General features: G+C 33.2%; 4 protein-coding genes across 21 annotated transcripts; 2 read left to right on the top strand and 2 right to left on the bottom strand.

The window, feature by feature from the left end:
- The first annotated feature begins 113 nt into the window (after positions 1-113).
- On the top strand, positions 114-10,199 carry LOC127069344 (uncharacterized). Of its 4 annotated transcripts, XM_051006238.1 has the most exons (8): positions 1,411-1,429; positions 1,504-1,616; positions 1,741-2,615; positions 4,221-4,457; positions 4,549-4,814; positions 4,908-5,070; positions 5,169-5,410; positions 5,738-10,199. In XM_051006238.1, the coding sequence occupies exons 3-8, from the start codon at positions 2,613-2,615 to the stop codon at positions 9,510-9,512; spliced, it is 4,686 nt and encodes a 1,561-aa protein (XP_050862195.1). In that variant the 5' UTR covers positions 1,411-1,429; positions 1,504-1,616; positions 1,741-2,612; the 3' UTR covers positions 9,513-10,199. The 4 variants fall into 4 exon arrangements, with proteins under 4 accessions (XP_050862194.1, XP_050862195.1, XP_050862196.1 ...); XM_051006237.1 differs by lacking the exons at positions 1,411-1,429; positions 1,741-2,615 and adding an exon at positions 114-821; XM_051006239.1 differs by lacking the exons at positions 1,411-1,429; positions 1,504-1,616; positions 1,741-2,615 and adding an exon at positions 2,629-3,942.
- Positions 10,200-10,294: 95 nt separating this feature from the next.
- LOC127069373 (mitochondrial translation release factor in rescue) lies at positions 10,295-11,474 on the bottom strand. Of its 5 annotated transcripts, XM_051006333.1 has the most exons (4): positions 11,395-11,474; positions 11,155-11,223; positions 10,993-11,039; positions 10,295-10,834 (listed from the first exon to the last, which is right to left on the bottom strand). In XM_051006333.1, exon 4 carries the CDS (start codon positions 10,810-10,812, stop codon positions 10,393-10,395), a length of 420 nt encoding a protein of 139 aa, XP_050862290.1. In that variant the 5' UTR covers positions 10,813-10,834; positions 10,993-11,039; positions 11,155-11,223; positions 11,395-11,474; the 3' UTR covers positions 10,295-10,392. The 5 variants fall into 5 exon arrangements, with proteins under 5 accessions (XP_050862290.1, XP_050862289.1, XP_050862293.1 ...); XM_051006332.1 differs by having other exon boundaries at positions 10,295-11,039; XM_051006336.1 differs by lacking the exon at positions 10,993-11,039 and having other exon boundaries at positions 11,395-11,468.
- A 305-nt stretch (positions 11,475-11,779) lies between these two features.
- On the bottom strand, positions 11,780-16,137 carry LOC127069354 (uncharacterized). Of its 9 annotated transcripts, XM_051006292.1 has the most exons (12): positions 15,889-16,129; positions 15,164-15,249; positions 14,870-14,991; positions 14,636-14,779; positions 13,774-14,544; positions 13,387-13,615; positions 13,116-13,327; positions 12,854-13,030; positions 12,640-12,779; positions 12,451-12,571; positions 12,175-12,317; positions 11,780-12,061 (listed from the first exon to the last, which is right to left on the bottom strand). In XM_051006292.1, the coding sequence occupies exons 5-12, from the start codon at positions 14,467-14,469 to the stop codon at positions 11,956-11,958; spliced, it is 1,824 nt and encodes a 607-aa protein (XP_050862249.1). In that variant the 5' UTR covers positions 14,470-14,544; positions 14,636-14,779; positions 14,870-14,991; positions 15,164-15,249; positions 15,889-16,129; the 3' UTR covers positions 11,780-11,955. The 9 variants fall into 9 exon arrangements, 8 of the variants coding, with proteins under 8 accessions (XP_050862249.1, XP_050862245.1, XP_050862244.1 ...); XM_051006288.1 differs by having other exon boundaries at positions 12,175-12,314; positions 14,636-14,759; positions 15,164-16,135; XM_051006287.1 differs by having other exon boundaries at positions 14,636-14,759; positions 14,870-15,249; positions 15,889-16,135.
- Positions 16,138-16,279: 142 nt separating this feature from the next.
- LOC127069361 (uncharacterized) lies at positions 16,280-19,348 on the top strand. Of its 3 annotated transcripts, none has more exons than XM_051006309.1 (7): positions 16,280-16,535; positions 17,168-17,280; positions 17,379-17,574; positions 17,675-17,772; positions 17,913-18,049; positions 18,139-18,486; positions 18,559-19,348. In XM_051006309.1, exons 2-7 carry the CDS (start codon positions 17,233-17,235, stop codon positions 18,908-18,910), a joined length of 1,179 nt encoding a protein of 392 aa, XP_050862266.1. In that variant the 5' UTR covers positions 16,280-16,535; positions 17,168-17,232; the 3' UTR covers positions 18,911-19,348. The 3 variants fall into 3 exon arrangements, with proteins under 3 accessions (XP_050862266.1, XP_050862265.1, XP_050862267.1); XM_051006308.1 differs by having other exon boundaries at positions 16,282-16,484; XM_051006310.1 differs by having other exon boundaries at positions 16,283-16,484; positions 18,586-19,348.
- Positions 19,349-23,845: the final 4,497 nt, after the last annotated feature.

Genomic DNA, 23,845 nt, shown 5'->3' with positions numbered 1-23,845 from the left:
ATTAATAAATTCGGATAACAAAATTACTTTGTATTTGCACAAATATATCTGTAAAATATAGATCTTACATCTTTGGAAATCTTTAATAGTATCATAATCGGACGAAGGTAACATACAAATTGAATCTAACAGATTTTAAAAATAGCATATATCATTATTTAATTATAATTTCAATAAATCATACTAGAGATACTATCAAGAGATACGATGAAAATAGAGATAAAATTAAATCTATTATTTATCTGCATTATGAAATATTCTCTTGCATAATTTCCTTAGATTTCCTCTCGCATTTTGATCAAAAGGAAACTAACTATATTCGTATAAAGAGAAGGTGCGTTCCTTTCAATTCCAATGATAAAAATCATTCTTCTGCTTACAGTTGTCACACCTGGGATTCTTTGAATATTAGCGCCGTTCGGTCCGCTCCTTCTGTGAATCAACCTCGTCCTACTTCAGGTCGTAGACCTTCGTGTATGCCAGTATACCTATCGTATGTGTATTGAAAGCAGCACGGAGATTCACGGTTCGGCAAATATGAAAATTACGTTCCTTACAAGCTTAGCTAGAATTTGAATGCTTGGTACAAGTGATGTTATTTGACATTCAGTTTTCGGTAGTGGACATGCAAACGCGTTACTGTGATGTTATGCGTTACTCCTCCGAGTATGGAAACTGATTTGAAAGAAGAAGCGTTCAGTAAGGAAGAAATATCGTTGGTGTCTGTAGGGCGTATTGCGTAGGAATGGTATCACCGTCCAAACTTCAGCATCAAGAACAAAAGCAACCGTCGAAAGAATATATATTGAATAAATGTTCGTGTAAGTGATCGCGAGACGACACGCTTCGTCATAGGCTTGTGTATACACATACACGCGCGCGCGCGCGCGCGCGAGACACACACACGCGCACACACGCACACACGCGCGCGCGTTTCAAGACGACCTGCATTCGTTCCAAGCGTTTGGCTCATGTACTAAAATTCGATACCCCCTGCAGTTTCCATCGTACCAGTGGAATGTCTTCTAACGTGTGTTTCTTTTTGACATGATTTATTATTTTAAAAACAGTATAAATCGTAACTTCGCGCGACATCTAGCGTACGTTCATTTGATTTTGATTTTGATTTTAACAGGTCAGCCACTTTGACATTCAAATTGCAATAGAATTATATTTTTAACGCAAGTTCTTCTCTTATGTTGGAAACGATACTAGGTATTATTCGTATTCAATATTGGATATAGAGGTAGTCTTTTGTCGAACGACCTAATTATCTCTCCGTTATAACGATACTATGCGATTAAACGCGATGTTAGATATCTTACTTTTTATATAACCTGTATATTTATATATACATATGCAATATATTTACTATTCGCTTTATGAAAATACTTGAAAATAGTTATTAAAAAGCTATGAAAACAGATAGGTAAATCCTTGACTATAAAACTTTTGAACCTTAAGTTAAATAATCGACACTGAAATAGGTTTATTTATTTCTAGATGTTCGCATACAGAAGGGCCTGAAACCTTTGGCAAAGAAGTCATTTTATTTGGATATAAAGAATCATGCCGCTTCGGCCAAGCTAGAGGCAAAAATCAAGGATCTTGGAGGAGTGAGTGTTATCATTCGAGTGCGATTTTAACGTTGAACGTACTAAGGGCATAGCGCCTTTATAAATTTGCTTATTCTCTCCTTTATCGATCCGTTCTGTAAAGATTTTGGTACATTTTGGATAGGCTGCCATACTATTTTTCACCCCTTCCCGCCATTTTTGATTGGTGCGCCTCTACGGTCGATAGAGGACGTGACTACCGATTGCACGCGCGTCATCGGACGAATTTTGAATTTTCTAAAATACGATCGCGAATGTAATGTAATACGTTTAATAAAGGCCTATCATTTCAAGTACGTGTAACGGGCGATGTCATCGATTGGATTCGTTGCGTTGTCTTTAGGAAGATAGGAGAAAGATCGATCGTAAAAATAGAAAGTTTCGAATTCCTTCTAGTTTGCACTTGGAAGGGAATCTCTTCGAAGGAGGCCTTCTTTGAACTCGTTCGCAAATCTATTCTTAGCGAGTTTCTTGCTCCTTAGACTTGGGTGAATGCGCAATACTATACAGGAGAACGAACGTTGACATTTATTATGGCATTGCCCGAGCTTAATCCGAAAAATCAAAACGTACGTATATACGTGAATGAAAAAGACAGAAAAAAAGAAGGAGAATGCGGGCGATGACGGTGACATATCTTATTATCCTATGCGAACACGCCATTGCGAATACTTGCTCTCCTCTGTAGCGACATTTGTCGTATATCGTCGTCGTGGAACGAGGAGAGCGAGAGAGAGAGAGAGAGAGAGAGAGAGTGCGAAGAGGTGTGCGGAGAAAAGGGAGAATCGAACCGTCGCGGCCCGAGCGCGGGCTCCGCCCCGAAAGGAAGCGCGGGGCTACTCGCAACGTTGCACTCCGCAACGAGCTTGACCGACCGACCATTCTCAACGATCGCTCTCTAATTCCTCAAAGTAAAATCAGAAATACGCGTTACGGGGACAAATTTGTTCATCCTCCAAGTAGATCCCAAGCGGGCCGCAAACGACGATATCGTGTATGGTAAGACCGTTGATTTTCGCGCCATCTTTAGTCGTTCATGCGAAGTTAAGTCTTTTCTCGTGGAGATGGCTCCCTGGGTGTACGTATACGTACGTGTGCATGTTTTGAACGTGTGCGTTCGAAAAAGAGAAGCATGGCGATGGTCGGGTGGGGGTAATGAACGAGAAAATACGCTAGGGCTGTTTGTAACAGAAAGCGAATATGACGCTCGTGCGAGGAATGAAAAATGGGTAGACGAAGCCGTGTTCTCCGTCATCTTCGGCGAAGATCAGCGGACGCGGACACAAAGCGCCGCCACCAGGCACCCGTGCTAAGCTGTTAACGGCGAATGGCCATTTTGTGCGTGACAGTTCTCTCCCGCGAAGCAAGAATAACAACGACATTGCATCTGCCCAAACGATCTCGCGCATATTCACCAGGAATTTCGCTCCTACACATTTTGCAATTAAAATCGTCGTCGTCGTCGTCGACGTCGTCGTCGTCGTCGTCGTCGTCGTCGTCGTCGTCGTCGTCGTCGTCGACGTCGTCGTCGTCGTCGTCGTCGTCGTCGTCGTCGTCGTCGTCGTCGACGACGACCGCAGCTTTGCCCGGTCTCTTTTTAACAACGATTTTCACGCGCAAGTCTGCACAACTTCAAAAACTGTATATTCGCGCGCGCGTTAACGCATTTATTATGAGAAGTCGGTGATATTGTAGATATTTTGTAGACACGATCAGTGTCTTATTTTTGAAGTAATTTCGTTTGCAAAACTCGAGCGTGTTTCTGCGACACGCGTCTTGACAGCAAACCCTTCCTTTCCTCTCCTTCATCCCCCCCTTTTTATCCCCTGTCTTTTTCTCTTTCTCTTTCGCCTTCCTTACTGCTCTTTCTGTTCCTCTTATTTCTTCTCTTGCTTCTTCTCTTACCAAACGTGAATTTTACGACGAACATTCGTTCCTTCTCGAAAAAGAACAACTTCTCCTTTCAAAATAAATTTCACTCTTACGAGGATCATTAAGGAGCACGTGTCTCTCGTGTGTGTTGTGTTATGTGCTACTGTGCACCCAAAAAATGTGAGACACGTATTGTTCGAAATCCGTGTGTATTATGTGGTGCATTAGGACTACCATATTAACCGCACCAAGTTTTAGCGTCAATGACATACGCGTTCTGTATTTCTCTTGGTGCCATTCTTGAGAACGTTCGATCCGAAAATTACTTTCGGTTTCCGACGTACTTTTCATCGCGTACATCGCTCTGTCTGAAGAAGACTGTTGTGCTTGGAATATCGTTTGAAGTCGGCTCAAAACAAAACACTGGACGATTATTCTGTGTCAGGAAAAATTGGTAAAGGCACTTGGCTTACATAGTCTCCTATCTCCTATCCAATTTTGGATATATCTTGAAGAATTTCTATCGCGTAACGCAATAAAGGAGGCATACCTGCAGTTTGTTGCTTCTCCCTTTGAACGTATCAAAATCTTAATAATTTATATAAAAGTTTTACCTCTGTCATGATACTGCATCCATAACAATGCATTGCAACAAATATTTAGTAGTTGGAAATGTTATAAATCGAAAAAAAAGAAAGTCTATTATATGTTGACAGTTCTTTTCTGTTTCAGGTGATAGAATTATTTTTAGTGCGCACCGTTAGTCTAGTTGTCACAGATCGTATAGATAGAATTGGTCAAGTTCATTGCGAAAAGTATAAATGGGGTTGTATCAGTGGAGGCAGCGGGGGAACCCCCTCGCTGAGGAGCACGGAAGTTCCAACTCCGACACCTCCTATGCCATTTTTAAGTTCTGAGTGTCCTTTGTACAATACGACCAATCTGCAGGGTCACACTACCCAAAGATCTGTAAGTTGGGATAAAAAATAATAGAAATGTTTAATCGTACGCGTACGCGTATAATATCGTATTGATGTTTCTCATATCCGCTGTAATATAGAAATCGCGGACGGATGCAATGTTGGAACGTGCTCTGACTCAACCACAGCATTGTTCCGTGGATCCGCTTGACAACGCCCTGAGCTGGGGAATACCTATCTGGGCAACCGATAAAATTCAGGCTTGGCTCGATAAGATCTATGCATCTCTTAAAGATACTAATAGTTTGAAACATCTACAAGGAACGACGAGCAGGCATAGGTTTGAAAAAGATCTTAAAGTCAAGCATTTGAAAGAGTCATATGTCAAGTTTGAATCTTTCCACAGGTAAAATTGAATGCGATATGACGTATATTTTAACAGACATTTTTCTATCAACAGCCATTATTTCTTTGATAATAACGAAGCTTTCTTTTGCAGAGATACAAGACCTGTATTTTTGGAATTATCAACGTGGCCAACGTTGAACTTTGACGGCGACCCAGGAACTTGTCCTTTTGACGCAAAGAGGAGAGAGAAACTTGAAAATAAAACAAATAAGGAGGTTAAAGAAAACAGAGAAGCTATTGCAAATAAAAAAGAAGTATGCTGCCGTAAATTCATAGCACTTTTAGCTTGTGTGTGTGTTATATACTAGAGTAGCCACAAAATTTAATGTTTGATAATCTTGCGTATTGTCAGGGTAAAGAGATGACTCGACGACCACGTACCACTGCAGCTCGTGCTCGTAGAACAGAACAATTAGGAGCTGGTTACTGTGAAATATGTCGAATAGATTATCGTGATCTAACGAAACACGTACAAAGTGATCAACATTCGAATTTTGTTCAAAACGATGACAATTTTCTCTCTTTGGATACATTAATCAATACAAGTGCCAGTGTAGAGGCATTTTTGAAACTAAACAGAACAAAAGATATCGGGTAAGTAGGTTTTTATTTTTGAATTCTATTATCTCTCTCTCTCTCCTCTCTCTCTCTCTCTCTCTCTCTCTCTCTCTCTCTCTCTCTCTCTCTCTCTCTCTCTCTCTCTCTCTCTCTCTCTCTCTCTCACTCTCTCACTCTCAATCTTTTGATCTAGTTAATCAAAGGATTGAGTATTGTTATCTATGGTATGTTGTTTGTAATTAATACTCTATTTATTATATATATTTTAAATATGTAAAGTAATGTGAGAATATTTTGTAATCTATCTTGTTTTTCTTTTTCTTTTTTCTTTTTTTTTCTCCCTTTTTTTTTTCTTTCCAATAGAGAAGAATGCAATATATATCCAACTGAAGATCGTACTCTTCGCGATGTACTGCCAGAGGAAAAGGTCACTAAACATGAAAAGACTTTAAATAATTTTTCTGTACAAGGAATAGACATGGTGCAGTGCAATGGAACGAGAAGAAATCTTAATTTAAAATTAAATTCTCCTCACAACTTGCGAACGCGTGCAAAACACGAAAGTGGACATTTATTGAGATCAAAGGGTAGCCCTTGGCACGAAGTCGATAAGAATGAAAAATTTTATGACAGATTCGAGGGTTTTACTATAAAAAAGAGAGCAAAGGGAACCATTTGGATCGAAGAAGAAGATCCGGAAAATAAATACTCGCAAGCGAATGACATTAAAAACTCTGACCAAGTAGATTATAATAATATTAAGTCGCCGGGAAAAGATGTAAATGGCATCAATCAACGTGGGTATGGGGATAATAATTCTGTAAATAAAAGACATAATGGTACAGATAATCAGGATATTAAAGAATTAGATGGAAGGGTTCCAACTAATGAACAAAATGTTGTGTTTAATCCTGAGCTTCCTTCAAAGAATGCAAACGATGTAAATGTTAATATTCACGGAGAGATTAATGAGAATAGAAGATCTACTTTGTTAAAAAATAATGTAAATATAAATGGCTTATCTGATAAGAATAATCGTATCGAATCATGGAAATCTGTAGACGGTAAAGTAAAGTTTGATGGTGTAAAGCACGAGTTGGAGTTACAAAGAGTCCGATCGGACAATGAAAGATCTGGGAACGATCATAATGAGAAGGGATCTGAAGTAGTTCGTAATAATGGCCATACGGAGAACAACCAAAAAGAATTTAAGACGGTACAATGTACGGAAAAAGAATTAGGTTGTGAGAAACTCCGATCGCCTAGAGCTGGTAGAAGAGGTGGTAGAAGTTTTCGCGGGCGTCATAGATTGTCGGTCGAAGAACGGCTGATCGAGGATAATCGTGCATATTACAAGGTCGAAGTATTAGGAAGTAAGTTACGATCGAGCACGTTACCAGGCAATAATAACGCATCAAATCCTACAATTAAGGATGCGGACGAGGGTGAAAAGAAGGAACAGCCATCCAGTGAAAAACCAGTCGTCGTAAGATTCAAACGCGTAAGAAAATCTGAACTCTCCCTGCTCAGCGACGAGGCCGAGTCTTTCATGTTTGGAGAACCCAAGCGCGATGACACCAGCGAAGTTAGCGACGAAGAACAAGCTAGCATTTTACCGAGAGATACCGAAAGCGAATACAACGAGACTGTCAGTTCCGACATACTTAGTTCGAGTTTGGATTCCAGTCCTCGGATAAAGCAAGAGATTTTGGAAGAAGATTCTCAGGATTCTGTAAATCTTGGCAGAGCGAGGAAAAGAAGACGGACACAGGCAGAGGCGCTTATCAAAGACAACGCTGATTACTATAAGTTCGAGACACCTGGCAGTAGACTGAGATATCAGACACCTTTAACGGGGGTCAAGGTATCCATTAATCCCGAGCATATAAGCAAGGAAGTACGGTCTGACGTTAACGGTGGAGAAATTGTAGAGAAAATATATCCGTCCAAACCTTCGGCAGAAGTTGAAAGAATGCAATTTTCGTTCGAAGTAGTACCAAAATCGGAGCCATGGTATCAAACCTATCAACGGCAAGACGAAGGCGCAGAATTTTGGCATTATTTTAGCGATGGAGATACAGGAAGGCCGTTCCTTTTGCCCTATGAAATAGAAAACTTCCACGAGACTATACTGAGGAATCAGGCGAAGAATGAAAACAGGAAAAAAGGTAGAGGTCGTAGTATGGGCTGCATCGGACGGTCGCCTAGAAAAAGTCCACGTTGTCATGCATCGACGTTGGCTATAATGTCTACGATCATAAGAAAAAGGGAACAGCAGCAACTCTCTTCAAATTTGTGTACGATAGAAGAATATCGATCTCCTAAATCGCAGATTGATAGTCCACCGAAAGCAGATACAAAAGCGGATTTAAAATTGGATTCAAAGACGACCGACATCGATGAAGAACTGAAGGAAATCGCGAAAAATATCGATGAAATGCTTAATATGAGAGACACCTTAGAAATAGAGGATGCGTTTGAAACCGATAATGCGCAACTCGAGGGGCTAGAGGAGGAGGATGACTTCATCGAATCAAACGTACCGAAAGGTCCTCCGGCGAATCTGTTGGAATTACTGGACAATTGTCATGAACTCGTACCGTGTATAGAAAACTCATCGTGTGCAAGCTCGGAGTGTGGTGAAGGAAATGTCGAGTCGCCCTTAAAACGACGTAAGAAGAGAAAAAATAGAACCGGATGGCCTGGAATTAAAATACGAAAAAAGTTACAAAATAAAATAATTATAGGCTCGTACAACGGTGGTCAGGGAAATTTCAAGAGAGGAGAGTTATCAAGAGAGAAAAGTGTTGGTCTGTTTGAAGGAAATGCCGACGCCGACGCCGACGCCGACGCCGACGTGTCTTTACGATTGATGGCAGATACACGTGCAGAAATGGTTTTATCGAATGGTAGTACAATGTCATCTACTACTAGGTACAATGAAAAGACATCAATCGATAAAAAAAATAATAAAAGCACGGCGGATGATTGCGATGATTCTAGCGTATCTGCTAAAGCATCTCTTAAAACGTGTCCTAAAACGTGTCCTAAAACGTGTCCTAAAGCGTGCCCTAAAGCGTGCCCTAAAACGTGCCCTAAAACGTGCCCTAAAACGTGCCCTAAAACGTGCCCTAAAACGTGTCTTAGCACGACCGTGATTAGTAAAAATAAAGGTATGGACAATAGCGGTGTCAAAAATTGCACCGCCACTGACGAGTTGAAAATTCCTAAGGTATTTAGCGAGGCGCAAAGAACTTTGTCGGATAAGAATTTTACGTTGGACATAGAAGAAGAAGTATCGGAGAACGATCCTGGAAACGACGAAAATCACGAGAATGTATTTAGGAAAGATGTTAACGGTGTTATAATGTTAGAACGACCATTCATTGCGAAAGCGGTCGTAAAGAAACGTCCGCGCATAAACACATCCTCGGAGAGCTGCGAATCGCGTACCGAAATTGAAAATCATGACATTTTGTTGTCTAGGAAAGACATAGATTCTGGCATAGTGTCGAGAAAGCATCATGGCTCCAGCGAAGTGTCTAGGCTAGGATGTCAACAAACTCATTCGGAAAATTCTAATATCGATGTAGACGCTCATAGGAGTGTTTACAGAAGGAGTAAGGTAGGAGTAGTGACGTCTAGGAAACGAGTCAACACGAGGAAACAACAACGAAGGAATAATAACGTTCCCTCGGAATCCGTATACGAGAGCGAAAATTGTAAGAAAGAGTCTTATTTGAGTATTACTTGTAAGAAGCAAGAAACTATGAAGAGTGCAAAGAAACAAAGCGATGAAACGATAGGATCCTCGGTGGACGTACAAGACTCGGCTGAATTGGAGTGCGCACTGTCGGAACGTAACACGCCTACCACCACCACCACCACCACCACCACCACCACCGTCGTGCCGTCTTCCGATTTACAACAAAGACGTTCGAGCATCGAGTTTCAGCCGGTAGTTAGAATGATGAAGATAGACAATCCAGTTGACATGGATCACAGTATTTTGTCGGTGACTGTAGCGAGTAATAGAAGATTAAGAAGTTCCAATTCTCATAGACCGAACGCACAGCCACCGCGAAAACGTTTAAAAACTGCTCGTGGACAATTTGGAAGGTGGCTAAAGAGTAGCTGAAATCTCGAATAAATCGCGCCTACGCTACCGTGAAATTTCGAAATCGGAGTCCTCTTTTATGCCGCCGCTCCTTCTTCTTGCCACCAAGAGGCGCTGGAATTTTGAAATTTTATTTACCCATGTAAATTATGTGTAATATAGTATTCGTCTATGTAGTATATAGTATTTAACATTACTGACACGTAAAATCTTAGTAATACCCTTACTTGATATCTCTTGACGGTACACGCGACATCGCGTCGTCAAACTTCTTGTACATTCGTCGAATGCGGTCTTGGATGTTCTCGGAATTAATGTGAGTTTCTTTTTTCTATACGCGTTATCCCCTCCCCCTCCCACACACACACACTCATTTCCACTCTCACAGCGGCTTTTTCGTTTATATCATAATGTTTGTAACAGGTACAAAAATATTCCATGTATTATATAAACGGTATTTCTGGAACATATGTGACTAAAGAGAAGAGATTCTTTAAGTGCACGAGACTGCATACAGCTTTATAATATGTATAATCATATTCTGTTTATGCTTCGCATTATTCAAGGTAACACTGTAAATCCTCGGAGGAAAACGAAAAGAAAAAAAAAAGGAAAAACCCTAATTATTTTATTTCAAGTGGAAATATGTAAGTTTCTCGTGAGTTCAACAAGAAAAATTATTATTAAAGATACGAATTTTTCAATAAAGTACCGTTCTTTCTTTTTCGACCGATTCCATCTTAGAAATTTTAGCTTTTTACCACCGACGTAAGCGACGAAATGCGAGTTGATTCAAAGTTCGATTATTTCGTCAATGTCAATGAGACTTTATTGTTTATTTTTGTCTACTACATATCAACGATGCAAGATGAATTTTCAACGATAGAGATTCTTTATTGATTCATACGAGTCCTTCGCGTTCTTTAAACGACTTCTTTAAATCGGATAGTTTCTTCTGCCTTTGTCGTTTCTTTATTAACATCTTTTTACTAAGCACGCGTTCTTGACTTTCGATCGATTGATCGCCATTTAATAAATTGTCCAGTTTGGTGATCATTATCTCTCGCGCGCGTTTCTGATTAATCCATAAACTTCTTGTTTCATGGCATTTTACAACGATCCCCGTTGGTTTATGTTTCAAAGTTACAGCATTGTTTGTTTTATTAGTTGCTTGACCACCTGGACCGCTTCCTTTTACAAATCTTTCCTCAAGTTCATTCTCATCGATGGTCGGTACTTTCGAATAATCCAAATAACGTTTAAACGATTTCAGACGTACTTGATCGTAGGAACTTGTACGTTGCGCGTGGTGAAGCTTCATTTCCTTATCCTTGTTGCAACAACTAGGTATATGAAAAAGAAGTATTCTTTTATCGATGCATTGAAATACGTCATAAAATAATGAACGTTTACTCAAAATAGACGGTACGCGTGAAAATAAAGCATTAACGTGTATATTCATTTTGAACGTATCTTATTTTGATAAATTTTCGTAATGTACCTTTTAGGTTACATTACTCTTCGACTTTTCAATAACATCAATCCTTTCTGAAACATAAGCATATAAAACAGTAACGCGATAACATTCAATTTTATAAATTATGCTTTGCTTACATTCGTTTCAAAATAATATTCCTCAAAAGAATTCTTACGATAAAATTACCTTTAATTGAAAGTCGATATCTGCCGCTTCAATCAGAGTTTTATTTTGTCTAAACTCTTCTCGTATTTTCTGTCGATAATATTTTTTATCCGTAAATCTTAACTGTTCACCGTAACGTAATAAATCTTTATAAAGTTTTAAAATTGTAATTCTCATATTGTAGAATGTATCATTATATTATCACAAACATATTACGAGAGTAGTGCCATATGCCAAATTTGCTATTTAATTATAACTTACGAAATTTACGTTTCATCAAAACCTCTGGAAAACGAACTAGTGTCCCTCGCACGATTGCGACGCATCAACAGCACGTAATCGTACTGCTTTGCTATCAGCGCTGCGATCGATTGTGCTTGATTATGTGTACTATATGCCACATGATCAAACGTGAACGAAATTCGAACTACTTTATTTACACTTGGATCTTTTCGCGCGAAATACTAATGTCAATTAAAAAATGAAAACGAATTTGATCTTTCACGTTGTTTTATAGATAACTAAAAGATTTATATAAATAAGTCCCCTTCTTAAAATACAATTTTATACGTCATATTTCTACATATATTCGCTGAAAGAACTGAAAATAAAGGGGAAAACAAAATAAACATATACGAAGTAAAACTACTATTTAAAATATCAATGTTTTATTTATAAAAGTAACGTACGTGTAAAAACATTCCAAATTTTTGTGCTTTTCAAATAAATATAATTCTTTTTTGTTATCATACGTAATTAATATATCTGGGAGAAATATGTCATATATAAATGTGCGTGCGTGTGCGTGTGTATACGTATATATTAAAATTCTTTAAATTCTAGTTGATACATTTTTTGGATTATATCTTGCATTTCTAGTTCCTTTGCAATTTCGTTAATTAATTCATCCACAAGTTTATCAGAAATCCTATTTGAAAAATGAAAGCTCAAAATTATTATTTGTAATGCGTATTAATTTATCTATACTTCGTATCAAAATGATATAAGATATATATATAAAGAAAATGACTATATATTTACCATGCCACAATATTCCATGGCTTATTTTGCGTTTTGTTAGAATACATCGGACTACATTTAAATAAATGATAGTATTCGATTCTATATTTCAAAAATTTCGCTTCAGTTTCTTTAGAAATAAATAATTGGATGAGACTATTCTGCTGTAAAATGTTTTTTTCTTTTTCTTTTCTTTGTTTTTATGTACTTATTTGATAGTAAAAAAAAAAAAATTTGACAGTGAAATTTCTGTCAAAGCATATTGTATTTTCATTGTTGCGTCTATATCATACTCACACTTTTATGGTTGTCCAGGTGACTCATAGCATTACAACATGTACGTTCGTTGGATATGTTATCCAAAGATGAGAGACAAACCAAATTCATGTTTCTTCTATCCTTATTGATCTCTTTTTTGCTGTTTTAAGTTGAAAAGATCTATTTAACAATATCAAAATACGACACATAATTGCGTTTAACCTTTACCTTTTTGATACAGAATGTTTCTTCGGTATGTGATTTCTAAAATCGCCATTTGAAATATCTTTATTATTAAAATCTTGAAAAGATTGATACTTTGGAAGAAATTCAAACAATACTTCGTCGGAAGTTGCTGAATCATTTATCTATAATAAAAATCATTTGCATCTGTTAGAAAATAAATTAAATGGAAAAGCTATTATTTCGTAATACATATTACCTTATTTATTGAATCATTATAATGATTTGAATGACTACTTCTTAATTTATTATGTCTCGCCTCGCCTTTATAAAATTTTACATTATACAATTTATTAGGCGACTCTTTCATGACCTTTGCCTTTTTTGATAATAGCAATCTATTAGTATGCTTGGATTGTATTTCCAAGTTGGTATCCTATATTTGTAGATATCTTTTAATTTCCTTTTATTAAATAATCTTTTTATATCGTTATATTATATGTTACACTAAATTATCTTACATTATCAGAATCTACAGGAACTGTTCCCATTATTGTCTTAATATCATCTTCTTTCAAGGATGTTTTATACTTTGTGTCATCTTCTTGGATAATTTCTTTAGAAAATGCATTCGTAATTGGACTAGAATTTGGTTGTTGCGGTAAAGATAAATGTTCGTTATAAATAATTTTATTATGACGTGTATCAGTTTTTTTATCCTTTATATGACATGCTATAAATCAATATAGTTAAAGTATTAGCTTGTAAAAGTTTATCAAACGTATCATATACCTGAGGATTTTCTTCTAAAATTGCTCTTATATGCTTTAGCTTCCATATTATTATACATTCTCAATCGAGTTTCCAAATTCTTACGTTTAGAACGGTTTCTTGCCCGTGGTACATTTAGTGGAATAACTATATTTGAAACTGTATTATAATCATCTAATTGCGATTCAGTTCCTGAACTCAGTTTCAACTTAGACAAAATAGCGTTACACTTGGCTTGTGTCTCTTTTTCCTGCAATTAGAGAACCTGTAAGCGAATTCAAATCTGACGTTTTTTTATGCTTTTCAAGGTTTACTGTTTCACATGTATATTGCATGTAACTTATCTGTGCTTTATCTATTTTTTTTTTTTTTTTTTCTTTTTGGTTTACTTGGAAAGAGTTTATTTACCAGTGGTAACGTACAGGTATCTCCAGAGCCAAAATAATTTCTAGTCAATTGAATATGATCACAAATATCTTTCAAATCAGTCACTACTTTTAATAGTTCTTTAATTTTTTTAGAATGACCTTGCGGAATTGAACAAGGAATATGCCTACAATAAGCAGTTAATCCATGCAATAATAACTGATGAGAAGCTATCAATTTTTGTTCAATAATCTGCATGTGAAACGTAATGCCTCTACGACCAGATTTTATCTTTGCAGATGGTGAAATAGCGCGCATATGTTTCTGAATGTCATTGACATATCTGGTAAGATCGTATAAATAATTTCTCGACAATCTTATACAAAATTCCATAACACGTTGTTGTCTCCGTTTCAAGTCTATGTCACCATCGGGCAGTGGAATTCTGTCTAATCTGAATGAGATTTCATCTAACAATTCAGAAATCCTTTGTTGCATTATTACAATTCTATGCGCAGTTAGTGGATCTGGTTGCACAGAAATATTATCTTCTTTATCGCTTTCATATTCTATGCTCAATTCTGGAGTAGAATTGCATTCGAAATTGCCTACTATGTCTTGTTTTGGATGTTTGCTTTGTACAATATCAGACGAAGTTCTTCTCAGATCTGAAGATCTTTTAGATTTTATAAATCTCATATATGGCAATAAATCTTCTCTTAAGATCGACCGATCCATGTCGATAGTAATAGTATCATTGCTTTTTGTTTCTGTTATCCTGTTTGTAAAATTTTCTTCTCCGTGTTCTTTTATCTGTTAATTAATAAAGTATGTCATGAAAGAACGAATGAAGTTATTAATAAACAAAGTTTTTCTTTCAAGCATTACAATATCGTATATTTACTGGATAAATAGATTTATGATCATTCCTTTTACTGCCTTCTACGTAAGATCCTAATTTATATTCCGGAAGTGCATCTTCCTCCAATCTTCTTAATTCTCTATCTTCCCTGTTATACTCATTAGTGCTAAATAAATGTATTATTATCTATAAATAATAATAGCCTCTTTCTCATATAATATTACATCTAGGAAGTAATAAAAAAAAGACAGAATACTGCCATTGCATATATTTTACCTTATATTACTGTTTAATTCTTGTTGTTTTACAAATCTACACCATGCACGTTCCTCCTCGTCTCTGCATCTTTCTCTTTGCACATCTTTTATTATGTACTTGAATCGATTTCCAGATATGTACTTAAATTTAAAAAATACGCACATATTAAAATATAATACCAAAATTTCTCCCCAAAAATTATAATAATGATAGTATAAGTATTTCTTTTTTTTTTCTTCCATTACATTTATTCTTTTTTATTTATTTATTTATTTATTTATTTATTTTTTTTTTTTGGATAAATTTCATCACCTTGAAATTGTAATTTTCTCCATCCTCGTCTGAATACAAAAAGTCTTCCTTTTCCTTATTCGTCAGGTAGCCGAGTTGCGAAGTTGCTAATAAAAATGACATTCTTTCTTTGGTTAGGTTTATCTCTTTTTTTTATAGTTTCGTCTATTCATCCGTTTTGGATCATTTAAATGTCAAAAAGTATAAAAAGGTAGTATGTGTAGAATTTGATAAAATAGAACTATGGAAATATGCCGCCCTGGATGAAAATCAAGAACAGGGGGTTGTGAAAATGCCTTTCGTTTTGCGGCAAGCCATCAATTGCTGGTTTAAATTCGATATCACTTATCGAACTTTGGAAGAGATGCTTTAGAAATATATTAATGCGATATTCACTCAATACTTATTTACTGCCACTAGATACGACTTCTTCTTTTTTTTAACATAAAACAAATATAAAATAATCGCGACGACTTTTTCGCATATTAATTTTCTCATCAATTGTCAATTGTCCTGAATTCACGATGTAAAACGAAGAAATCGTCAATAATTTTTTCACGAACTTGAAATTTGTGCATTGGAAATAGGACAAATCAGTCTCCGTTTTAAGAAGTATATCTTTTCTTTTCTTTCTTGTTCTTCATTTTTTAAAACTTTTTATGTCGTAATTTCATTGATAGATTTTAAATAATTTAATTATTTAAAAATCTATCAATAAAATGGATCTTTTTAATCTGTTAACTTACGCGCCAAATTTTGAAAAAGGTACAGAGAGATTGGTTCGCTTTTTTACGCGGTAACATTTACGAAAGGTGTGTTATTCATAGGGATAGTAGGATGAAAGGGTGGGCGCGGTTATCGCTCGTCAAATCACCACCACCGATCAATACTTGCGCGGCTACAAGGTCTCGTCATGGTTATTTTGGATTATTCGACGAGCAGAGTCGGATTTTGCGCGGCGCCAAATTCTTAAAGGCATCGTGTAAGGCGCACCTTTTCGATAATAAACATATTCCACTTGAGTCATTATCATGGATAGTGCAATAAAAGTAAGAAATAATTTTTATTAACTTTTCCCATACGACTTTCTCGTACGAGAATGATACGCAATGAGTGAAATTTCTTCGCTAACAGCACCTGATCTTGCTTGATTCTTAAAAAGACAATTCGAATAGGTCGCCATCTTGTACGTTTGCCAACCAATCAAAAATGAGAATTAAGTGACGTTCAGTAGATTCGAGGTGTTTGATCGTCGCACAATCGTACTTGGAATCTCAATCGAACGTACGATTCTTTGGTGTGTTTCATTCCAGGAGCTCGTCGCGCATTTAAATACCACTCGGTAAAGTGCTTAATATCGTGTGAATAAAGTCAACAATTTCTTTTTATACGTGTACGATTCTTGCATTTTCATTTTCTCTCTTACTTTTCTCATTAAAAATTATGCAATTCGTTTGATAATTATTACAAGACACCCCATAAAATTCTATGGTTTAACTCGGATTATCATCTTTTACATTTTTTTAATTTTTCATTGTTTATCATAAAATTTGGGATTTTTCTTGAACTTCGACAAAGAGAAAATCATTAAAATCAATAACATTAACAATTTCATGGTCTATAAGTAAAAATGCACAGTTATAAATTTATAACTTCGCTCGTAATAATTTTTCTCTTTGTGTCTTTATTTGTTTGATGTTTTCATTAGATTTATTTGCCTTTTTAAAAGCTTATCACTTTTTCCATCTCTTTTTAACATATCATGATCTCTCCATCTCCTTCTTTCTAAATGTCACTCGTTTCTTTTCATCTATATTATACTTTTTATATTTTCTTTCATATAACATCTTGAATAACTTAATAAATACAACGTTAAAAAAGAGCAATATAAGCGATTAGATAATATACAAGATATTAATAAATAAAAATATAGATTTTTCCTTTAGATAATTAAAACGTAAAATTTCTTTCATGTGACAGTACTGTATAAGATGTAACAATGATAAAGAGAAATTATTTTTATAGAATAGTGGTACGCACATTATAAAAAGAAATAATTTCTTAAAGAAGAATAATTACATATACAAAATATGACATCTAAAGTTCTCATGAAGCTACCAACTGTACCATTTTCACAAGTAAGTTGATTTGAGTAGAAAGAATTAGAAATTGATATTATTGTCATCATTTTGCGCTTCATTGTATTCCTTTCTTTCTTTTTTTTCTTTTTTCATAGGGAAAGAAACCAACAACCCCGCATGACATTACTTTAAATGAGAGAAACGATGGAATGATACAAACTAGACAACAAAATGTGAATATAGATAGAGCAGCTCAATTGGAGCAAAACATGAAATTTCTACAAGAACAACATCAAGCAACCTTACTTGCTTTACATCAAGAAGTTGAAACGTTACGTCAAAGAAACAGAGGTATATAGAATAATGACCATGATATAAATTTTACTTTATTTTTTATAATATATCCTATTTATATTATATATTATAATAGTATATATATGAATTTTTTCAGATTTGCAATTCCAATTAATTTTTTCAAAAGGGACGACTTGTGTACCTAGCAGTCCTTCTTCCCCTGAAGATAATGGAACTGGGTTCGCGAAACCAAAGGTCTTATACCTTCTAACAAAGAATGGAATTATGAAGTAGTAAAAAAAAAAAAATTCTATATATTATAAATTATATACGCGCGCGCACACACACGCACACACACACATTTATTTGTTTATTATAACTCCTTATACACACAGGGTAGCCCAGTATGCGTGAACGTCACACCACTGCAGGTTGAACTCTTGGAAAAAGATTTGCAGGATATTAAAGCCTCATTACAAGATGCAAAAACACACAACCAATGTTTAACAGATATTATTGAACAACAAAAGAAGTTAGTATTGATCTAATAATATTAATCTAGTAATAGAATAATTATTAAAATATTAATAATAACTTAATGAATTATATTTTGCACTATAGAAATTTAGAGGAATTAGAGAAGCAAAAGAAAAAAATAGATGTGACAAATGTGGGAATTCAAGTTGGGGGCAGATCGGAACCTTCTCAAGAAGATATAGTAACACGTTTGGCAGATGCACATGCAGTGATAAAACAATTGCATAGGGAAAATACAGATCAACGAAAGGAAATTGCAACATTAAAGGCAGCATCAGCAAATAATGGAGGTACAAGTAGGGGTGGATGGGCACGAGATAGTAATAATAGTCATCATAGCCGTGTATCGTCTATAACTGGAATACAGGAATCAACATCTCACAAATTTCCACCATTACAGACACAGAGCTACTCGCATCGCAGAATTCAGAGGTATTACTTAATAGCACTCACATTTGTTTTATATCTCGATAGACATTCTTGTATGCCTTATGTTTATTACAGCTTTGATCATAATTCTGATTATCATAGAAATGGAAGAAATCGATACGATAGGCAGGATCTTCATACGGATGCTGAAAACACTGCATTACCTCAACTTCAAAATGGTAGCATAAATTCAGATGCTATGATCTTTGATTCGTGTTATCGTCGATATCAAGCTTATCTTAATTATCATCGAGAATATAGTAATCGCAAGTATAGATGTCAAGGCTCGCAAAGGGATCGCAGAGATTCTGAAAATCGTTATTACAGACGCGATTATAAAGATAGAAAATTTAAAGACCACCAGAGGGGAGAATGTACAGATTCTGGAGAAGGTTCAAGAGATGCAGATAGCTCCCATAATCAATAAATTATATATAAACTGTTTTGAATCTGGTGGCTTAGCCATATTATATACGAGTAGATATGTCTTTAAGTTATTTGCCTTAAAATATGTAAAAGCATCAGGAAATCCATTAGCAGTAATTAATAGTTATAAATGCCGAGTGATTAATGTTTTCTCATATAAATATTCTCATCTTGAATATAATTCGGTTCCCTATGCTTAGATTACCATACATAATGCAATGACGAATGATATATTAAAGCTATATGATCTCGAATGGAACAAGTTAGTGCAGCATAAATCATTTTATTTATTATAGACTGCCTTAAAAAAAGTAGAAGTTATACCTCATGAATTGGTAATGAAGTAATTATAAACAGCAAATATAGATTAAAAAACAAAAAAAAGAGAGAGAGAGAGAGAGGGAGAAATAGAAAAAAAAAAGGAGAAGGCTACGTGTAATTACAACTTGAAAAAAGATGAAAAGGAAGTAGGAAACAAAAGATATACTCAATCGAATTTCTTTATTACTTTCTCTGGCATCCCCAAGAAGAATTGTTCGGATAAAGAAATGACAAGAGTTTCTACAAGTTATTGTACAATTTACATCATGTTACATCAAAGATCTAAAGATGCATGTCTCAATATTTTATTTTATATTGAGTGATAATAAAAGTAGAAATGAATTTAAAAATATTAAGTTATCTTATCAAAAGTAACTTTTATTGCAATTCTTTAAAAATTGCATTACAGTTGAACTGTAAAATAATTAATGGATGATAGTTTTTCTTGCACAATGGAAGGTGTATCTATGAAAAAGTTGAAAAATTCATTAATGATACTCATTTATCCTACATATATAATACTGTTTCTAACACATTTTCAACTATTAGTGGATGGATATATGCGCGAGAAATAAAGCCAAGTTGATATACATATAATGCTTCTATCTACGAACATAGATAAATAATACGAGGTGTAATGACTTGATCAAGTACCTTTTATCTATTATAATCATATACCTTATTAAAGAAATGATAAATAATTGAATGATTTCAACATAGTGTATATATATATATATATATATATATATATATGTATATATATATATATATATATATATATATTACTATATTTTCTATCACTTTTGTATATTCAGTTTGCAACTAGTACTAATTTTTTATTGCTACATTATATTGCATACAAACATCGTGCAATCAAATAAGCGTAAAACAAGTTTTAGATTATCTAAACTAAATAGATATAGAAGTATAAATATGTTTTTTATATATTTCATAATTTATATTTTATATTTACATATTATGTATACATACGTTGAAATATCTTTATGCACCTTTAGATATTTTACTCTCATGATAAATATCTTATATAAATCATGCTCGAATAGATTATATAAATGAGTTTAAGTTTTTCTCTTGGATTATAATCATCGTGAATATAAATTGTTAATCAATGCCCATTAGTTTGTATGTTGGCACAAAAATGATTATATAAATTGTAACTTTCAAAAGATAAAATCAAATTGAGAAAATTCAATTTTATTAAAAAAATTTCATTTTATAGATTAAATCTATTAATTATTATACATAATATCAAATGACTGGATTACAATCAATAGATTTAACGAAAAAAGATAAAATAAAAGTTTTTATTACTACTTTCACGGCAAATATATATATATATATATATATATATATATATATATATATATATATATATATATATATATATATATAAGTAATATATATATATAATATATATATATATATTATATATATATATAAGTAATTACCATTTTGCTAACTTATTCTTTTTTCTTAGAATATTCCAAAAAAATTATCCAATAATCAAATTATTATTCGTTCTATAGTATTTGATCTAAGCGTTGTAACTGTAGTATAAATTATGCAAATGAGAAAGAATGTATTTCACCGACTGACATGCGCGCGTGCTACACACACACACACACACACACATACACAGATAGAGCAGGAGGGATGGAGAGACAGAGAGAGAACATAGAAATCTATTAATTTTAAAGGTTATAAGTAATATCGTAATGTCTCTCATCTTTATCGGATCAAGATAAAAAGAAGTACCTTATGATAATATTATATACGAACTTGTATGCTTAAATGAAAGACAAATTAAATTGATATTAAGAATATCTTATATTGTTTTATTTTATTTCATACTATCAATATTTGTAATTAAAAATCACAGTATATAACATGTTTCATTATTGACATATAATTTAATTTAACGGTCTATTCTTATTTATTTATTAGTGTGATTTAAGATAGGTTTTCAAACATTTTTTTCTTAAAATTTTTAGAAGCAATAATATTTCTAATATTTTTGATGATTTTATGATTTAAAATTTTATAGTAATATATAACTTTCTCCAATAAAAAAAATTTTAATTCATCTATAGGATAGTACAATTGAACGATCAAGTAATTAAAAATATTCAAAACTGTAGATACTTCAACAAAAGCATGACAACTTTTTTATTACAAACAACTATATTTATAATTCAATAATTTAATAATTACATATAACTAAACGTATTTCATTTTTAACATTTAAACTTAATAAATATTCTGAATCGATAAAAATTGTAAAAATCTATATATCTCTAGACACATCTATAAATAACAATTTTATTTTGAGACTGAAATTTATTCAAATTTTTCCATCTAGCGTTCGAATATACGTCTTAAACTAATAAAGAAGTAACCTTTTTATAATGATTGGTCACGTGTTGACAATGGCGACATTAACGACGAAAAAATATCGCATTCTCATTTTTCATCTACAATTATCCACTTAATTATCACCCCTCAAAATAGAAACGGTACAGCTTCAATTACCACTGTTTCCGAATAACAAAGAACTTCAATATAACGATATAAAAATATATGATCTAATTAAAATAGGACAACACCACACTCTCAGAACGAAGACGAAAACATGACTGAACTATATGTTTCTATTCTTCGTCTTGTTCTGTTTCTAATTGTCTAATTTACATAGATGGTAAACTAACGATTTATTTTCTGTCCATTCGATCAGCCAATCAACAATCGTATCTTTCGTGGAACATAGGAATAAATTCGTCAAACTTTGTAGTACCTTTAGCGCCATCTAACAAGACAATTTAAAAACACATTACGTGACTTTTATCATGGCGATCCACTACCATCATGATTCCTATGTGGCTTCTATTAAGAAATCTGAATTTTTATGACAATATGGCGATGATTAATGATGTTCATATATATATATATATATATATATATATATATATATATATATATATATATTTACTATGTTGCGATTTGTGCGATAAATTTAAAATATAATTCTTTTTAATCATTAAGTATTTTTTATAAACTTTCGTAACATTATGTTATTCTAGAGCTGCTAACGAATATTTTGAATATCTAAATATTGACAATTGATGGTCCGAAGTTACATAAATAATATATTTAATGAGTAATGCTTATGTTGAAAAATAAAAGTCTATTAAGAAAAAAAAAAAAGAATATGAAAAACAGATAGTGTAAATAATTCTTTTTTATTTCAAATAATTTCATGATAATAATATAATGAATAAACGTGACCTGACAAATGTGTTCTATACGATTATATAAATATAAATTTTTGTAAAACTCTTTTATATATTATCATATTCCTACCTGTTCCTGAGTAATAAATAGTTATAAATTCTTTTCTGTCTGTTTTCAGACATAATAGATTCAAAAAAAATACTAGATATATATAATCATGAATTATCGTACTAACGATATTGGAACACGTTCAAGATCTTTTTAAATAAACGATAAATGTAGAAACGAGTAACAATGCATATTATATCTACGAAGAAGAGAAAAGAAAAAAATTTACTATAATTTAACCATTAATAAACATTACTTTCATCCAACAATTGGACATAATTTCTTGCAATATTCGATATATATCTATCTGTGCATCTATCTGCATAGAAATAATATAATCTAACAAAAGTACATATGTCTATATTAAAGTAATCGATTTAATAACCTTTACTATATTATTCGTTTACAATAATTTCTTCTCATATATATATATATATATATATATATATATATATATATATATATATATATATATATATATGTTCTGCGAAGATAAATATTTCCAAGGAATCATTATTTTTAAATAGTAGTATTATTACCATTATAACTGCATTGTAATTTATAATTTACAACATTTGTCTTTCTTTGTCTTATTTTTACAAGTTATATTTTTTTCAAATAAAATTAAACTGATCCTATTGTGTGAATTTCATAAAATAATTCTATATTATTAGCTATAGCTTTCAAAATATAATATATAGAAATGCCATGGAACATGTTGGCCTAATAAAAATGACAATTTTTACAGTAACATATTTCATCATCATAGATTTTCAATTTTGCTAATAATGCTAGATATAAGAAAAATATAAAATATATAATATATATTTTAATAATATAGTATATATAATTAAATTATGTTTTAACTGAGTTTTAGAAAATTATTGTTCAGACTAAAGGAAAAATAATGAATTGAATTTTTGCCAAGTATTGCACAATTTCACATATTGTAAATGAAGTTAAGATAACTATAATTAAAGGCACACTAGTTTGAGAAATAGACAATACTAATATATATCCAATTTTACAATTAAATAATATATCCTTCGCTTTAATTATAATATTGTCAACCATTAGACCAAAGAATTACACAAGATGAATAAGATGCACAATGTGAAAGTAATTTCTTTTACTTTCAAGAAAAAAAAAAAAGAAATATTTATATAAATAATGAATTATAGACTTTTTTCAAAAATATAATATGCATAAGTTTATCTGTAATAATTTTGTTCTATAAAATGAAATAAAAGACACACAC

The sequence above is a fragment of the Vespula vulgaris genome, chromosome 15, assembly GCF_905475345.1.
Source record: "Vespula vulgaris chromosome 15, iyVesVulg1.1, whole genome shotgun sequence".
NCBI lineage: Eukaryota > Metazoa > Arthropoda > Insecta > Hymenoptera > Vespidae > Vespula > Vespula vulgaris.
Note: the sequence above shows the minus strand (reverse complement) of the source record. Positions and strands in the feature narration are given on the sequence as shown.

Coding starts and splice junctions, on each gene's coding strand:
- LOC127069344 (XM_051006237.1), top strand. CDS start 746: ATGGTATCACCGTCCAAACTTCAGCATCAAGAACAAAAGCAACCGTCG. Junction 1,617..4,220: donor AAATCAAGGATCTTGGAGGA/GTGAGTGTTATC, acceptor TTTCTGTTTCAG/GTGATAGAATTATTTTTAGT. Junction 5,071..5,168: donor CTATTGCAAATAAAAAAGAA/GTATGCTGCCGT, acceptor GCGTATTGTCAG/GGTAAAGAGATGACTCGACG.
- LOC127069373 (XM_051006332.1), bottom strand. CDS start 10,953: ATGAATATACACGTTAATGCTTTATTTTCACGCGTACCGTCTATTTTG.
- LOC127069354 (XM_051006287.1), bottom strand. CDS start 15,093: ATGGAAGAAAAAAAAAAGAAATACTTATACTATCATTATTATAATTTT. Junction 13,616..13,773: donor ATACCTGTACGTTACCACTG/GTAAATAAACTC, acceptor CTCTAATTGCAG/GAAAAAGAGACACAAGCCAA. Junction 12,062..12,174: donor CCATGGAATATTGTGGCATG/GTAAATATATAG, acceptor TTTTTCAAATAG/GATTTCTGATAAACTTGTGG.
- LOC127069361 (XM_051006309.1), top strand. CDS start 17,233: ATGACATCTAAAGTTCTCATGAAGCTACCAACTGTACCATTTTCACAA. Junction 17,281..17,378: donor CAACTGTACCATTTTCACAA/GTAAGTTGATTT, acceptor CTTTTTTCATAG/GGAAAGAAACCAACAACCCC. Junction 17,575..17,674: donor GTTACGTCAAAGAAACAGAG/GTATATAGAATA, acceptor GAATTTTTTCAG/ATTTGCAATTCCAATTAATT.